This window comes from Arachis ipaensis, chromosome B08, assembly GCF_000816755.2.
Source record: "Arachis ipaensis cultivar K30076 chromosome B08, Araip1.1, whole genome shotgun sequence".
NCBI lineage: Eukaryota > Viridiplantae > Streptophyta > Magnoliopsida > Fabales > Fabaceae > Arachis > Arachis ipaensis.
Genome location: NC_029792.2, coordinates 107536005 through 107540232, shown reverse-complemented (window position 1 = coordinate 107540232; position 4228 = coordinate 107536005). Strand labels below are relative to the sequence as shown.

Genomic DNA, 4228 nt, shown 5'->3' with positions numbered 1-4228 from the left:
TTGTTTGAAAAATAAACTCATATAATATTTACAAAAAAAAATATTTTTTTGTTATTTATTCATATATTTAAATTATTTAAATACTAATTTGTCATTAGTATTTTTTAAAATTATTTTTATGGAAGATATAATGTTTTGAATCCCTGATAATTTACCTAATAGTAATATTCAAAAGACGCATATAAATGTATAACATATTCAAGAGACAATTTCTAATATATATTTAAAAGGTAAACCGAAACCGATTGGCCCTTCCTGCAACCAAAGAACACTTGACGTACAGTTTTATTCTTCTTATTCACCACCAATGCATACAAAGGGTTGCTTGGTCAATAAGCCAAGCGTCACTTATCCACTTGAATTTATTCCCTACTAAACTACTCCTTAGATAGCATCTTCTCCATTTCAATTTATGAAATACAAAGCCTAATCGTAACATCTTATAACCGCATTGAAATTGTACATAGTCAAAAATTGAATTCACCAGNNNNTTTCTAGTACTCTATTTATTTATTTATTATATGTAAGTTTGATTATACATCAAGATTAAATTCTCTATTTATTTTGTAAAAGTATTTTGCTAACAAATTTCTATATATTTGATATTATTAGAAATTTTAGTTTTATTTTTCAACAAAATCTTTCATCTTTTGTATTCTTCACAAGAAAATTTTTTTGTAAAATCTTTTAGAGTTGATTATAAATGAATTTTTTTCCCTAAGAATATTGTTATTAAACTTTCACTATTTAATGTTAGAGAAAGTCTTGAAAACTAATGTTATAAAGTTAACATTAGAACTAATACCCGAAATTTTAAGAAATAAGAACATTTAAAATTCAATTAAAAAAATATCCAAGATCCAAATTCAACAAATGTTTATTTTTAGTGGGTTTTATTCTATCTTATTTGACAAAGTGCTATAATATTGTGCTGTAGACTGTAGTGCTAACCTATTAAGTGAATATAGAAAGATGATGTCATTTGAGTTATGATTCATTTCCTGTGATTACTCTTAATGTTGTGGCAAATATGAAATATGAGAACCCTAAAACCAGATTTTAAAGTTTGACGGTTTCTAAATTCTGCCTTATTTGTCAACGGCAAGTGGATGAACATTTAAAAAGGTAAGAATGGACCACATTATCTGATCAAGGTATGATTGTTATAAAGTGGAAACATAAGGGGTTATTAAATAGCAAGAAACTGCATAAATATGTCACAGCCTCACAGGGCCAAGACACAGACAGCAACAATCATAGCTTTCCTCTCCACAAACTCTCCTACCTGTTCTTCCCTCTTGTCTCTCTTATGTTCTTTCAGTGAGAAAAGAAAAGATCTCTCAACCTTGTTGGAACTGAATGCTCCTGTGCCCTTCATATATAGCCTTTTCAGGTAGGGGCTCTGTTCAGGAACGATTCTGCTGAGCTTAGATTAATTTTCTTCGTAAATTGCCATTACCAATTTGTAATAAATAACAATTTTGTTTTAATTTTGTTCAATCTTTGCAGATATTGGCGATTGGGAGCTTTATTGAATTCCTCTTTCAATATATAGTCCGAGCATAATAACAACTTCATAATAACCAAGTAATTAATAATTTAGTATTAGTAATTTAGTATATAACTATACTACCGTGCTTTGGTTCTCATTAAATAGTTGCTTAGATAGCTTATGAAAAGGAAAGAATACTAAATGTTTATTATTTGTTATTTTCAGGTGATTATTTTATAGACAGGATGAGTGTTATGTATAGTCCTGTTCTCAAATACTCACATGGAGTTCTAAGAAAAAGCCATGAAATGATTTCAAATATTAACCATCATCAGCATCAGGATCAAAATCATCATCATCAACAACAACAGCAGCAAAATTCTAGATTATTGAGGTACCGTTCTGCTCCAAGTTCATTCTTGGAAAGCCTTGTTGATATTAACAATGGTGGTGCTAGTGTCAATGAGGACCCTCCTCTGGGACATGGTTGTAACCAACATATTCCATCCACAAGCTCATCATCAGAGGCCATGTTTTCCAAGCCGATACAATCAAACAATGGATGGAGCCGCCGCGATTCGGAACCTGTGCAAGTCCAAGAAGAGTACGGAGGAAGCAACAACAAGCCTACTGTGTTGAAGGAGGAAACTGGGAATTCTTCTTTCTTAAAGGAACAAAATGGTTACTCTTATTGGTCTCAGCAAATTCAAAGTTTGCCAACAAATAATAATGGTTATGATGGCTCTTTTGGTGTAGTGAACTCTGTCAATTCAGATCACTCTACTCAATCTGAAATGGGTATTAGGAATTGCTCCAATCTCATCAGGCAAAAGAGTTCTCCAGCTGGATTTTTCCCCAGTGAAAATGGTATGCATTTTCTTTTAGTAACTCCCCTCTGGGAATTAAAATTGTCAATTGATAAAAAAAATGGTAAAATTAATGTATATTGATATCATTTATAAAACGATATAATAATTTCTTTTATTAAGTGTAAGATTGACAAAATTGATAAAAAAATATTAAAGTGTACTTTTAAAATTTTATATCAATATGTAAAAAAAATACACCAAAAAACTATTTTTAGTATAAATTAATTTTTGAGTTTGAGTTTTGTTTAGCTTCCTTTAAGTATCATACTTCACAGTCATGTTTAGCTGAAGTCATTGTAGTTTTTCCCCCCTTTTACTTAAGAAGTTTGATAGCATTAGCATTTACCATTGAATGTTTTTTCTTTTGCTGCAACTTCAAATTACTTCTTTCTTGGTGTATTACCCTAATTATTTCTCCACCGATTTGAACAACCAACCAGTTTAGTTCATATATATTGTTTGGCTTTTGGAAATGCTGCCATTAAAAATTTCCCAAGGAAAGGGAGAAAATAGCCTCTGCTCTTACAATGAATTTCCAGAAAGTAAAATTTTGAACCATATATAGTTTTTCATTTATTTATTTATTTGTTTTGGTCATAAACATAACACAAATCTATATTTCCCCTGTCGTTAAGAAACAAAATTTACATTGCTCTTCCAACAAAGGGAAAAAAAAAAAGGAAGAAAATCACATTGCTCCAAATTTTGTTATTTCAATCTATATGACATCAATCTTTATAAGATATAAACAAAGAGTCACTTAATTTAAAAAAAAAAAATACCTGTTTGCAACTGTGCTTGTTCTTTTATTTTTTTTTTTGTTCTTATGGTATTTCTCAGTCCGACAGGCTAAGAATTAATTTGCCGCAGATTGGAACTCCATTTAAGAGTTTGCCGCTGGCTAATAGGGTGTTGCATGCACAAGGTGGGATTTAAATCTCTGACAATTATTTAAGAGGACTAGTAAACTAACTACTACACCAATCGAAGTTCGTTTATGTGCATGTTCTTTGATTGCACTCAGGTGGTGTTTGATCAACTACATTGTATTTGGACCTTTTCTTCCGGTAGGCGTTGCATGTGGACTTCAGCATGCTGGCTATGGTTATTCTTAAAAAGTTTCAGACAACAAAATAAAATAGTAATTGGTTCAACTCCATGGTCAAAGATAACATGTCTCCTTGACACACACCCTTTCCTCCTCTGAGAAAAACTATATACTAAAAATAGAGTTGATAAAAAAGCGTCATCTAAAGTTTATATTTTTTTAACCCACTTATTCCAACATCTTGTGTGATATGCACGAACTTACAACACAACTCTTGTTAGTTTGTCATAACTACATAAATTAACACCAGAAACAAGGAGTTAATATTCAAAATAGCCACTAAAATTTACTTAATTTAATCCTTAGGGTGTGTGTGGTTGAGAAAATTATAAATAATTCATAGAAATTTTAAGATGGAAATATCATATGCTCATTTTTTGTTCAAAATTTGAAAAGTTATTTCTAAGCAAGTTTAATTTCAAGGAATCAAAATACCATCATTTCAATAATTTCCATCTTCTCCTTGGGTATATTTGATCCCCATGGGAATTGAATCTTTGTAACAAAGTAATACTTGAACCACACACTCTCTTAAAGTTTCAATTGACTCTAATTGTATCATGAAATTTTGACTCGTGCCTCAATTTAGCCCTTCCGTCGTTTTCCGTCACCGAAAAGCTGACCTGGCAATTTTAAATGACACCTAGCACTGTAACGGTTAGATGACGTGGCTAAAATTTTCAAGGCATCACATTAATCCCTCACAATGTATGAAAATAAAACCTAGCGCAGTCCCAATTCTCCCAAATCGTAGTAGTC

At 31.1% G+C, this 4228-nt stretch overlaps 1 protein-coding gene across 2 annotated transcripts; it reads left to right on the top strand.

The window, feature by feature from the left end:
* On the top strand, nucleotides 937-2476 carry LOC107614388 (transcription factor bHLH122). 2 transcript variants are annotated; one of them, XM_021109678.1, is made up of 4 exons: nucleotides 937-1125; nucleotides 1224-1393; nucleotides 1510-1587; nucleotides 1718-2476. In XM_021109678.1, exon 4 carries the CDS (start codon nucleotides 1738-1740, stop codon nucleotides 2440-2442), a length of 705 nt encoding a protein of 234 aa, XP_020965337.1. In that variant the 5' UTR covers nucleotides 937-1125; nucleotides 1224-1393; nucleotides 1510-1587; nucleotides 1718-1737; the 3' UTR covers nucleotides 2443-2476. The 2 variants fall into 2 exon arrangements, with proteins under 2 accessions (XP_020965337.1, XP_016172085.1); XM_016316599.2 differs by lacking the exon at nucleotides 937-1125 and having other exon boundaries at nucleotides 1182-1393.

What these genes read in the sequence shown, in the direction of transcription:
- LOC107614388 (XM_021109678.1), top strand. Translation starts at nt 1,738, where the DNA reads ATGAGTGTTATGTATAGTCCTGTTCTCAAATACTCACATGGAGTTCTA.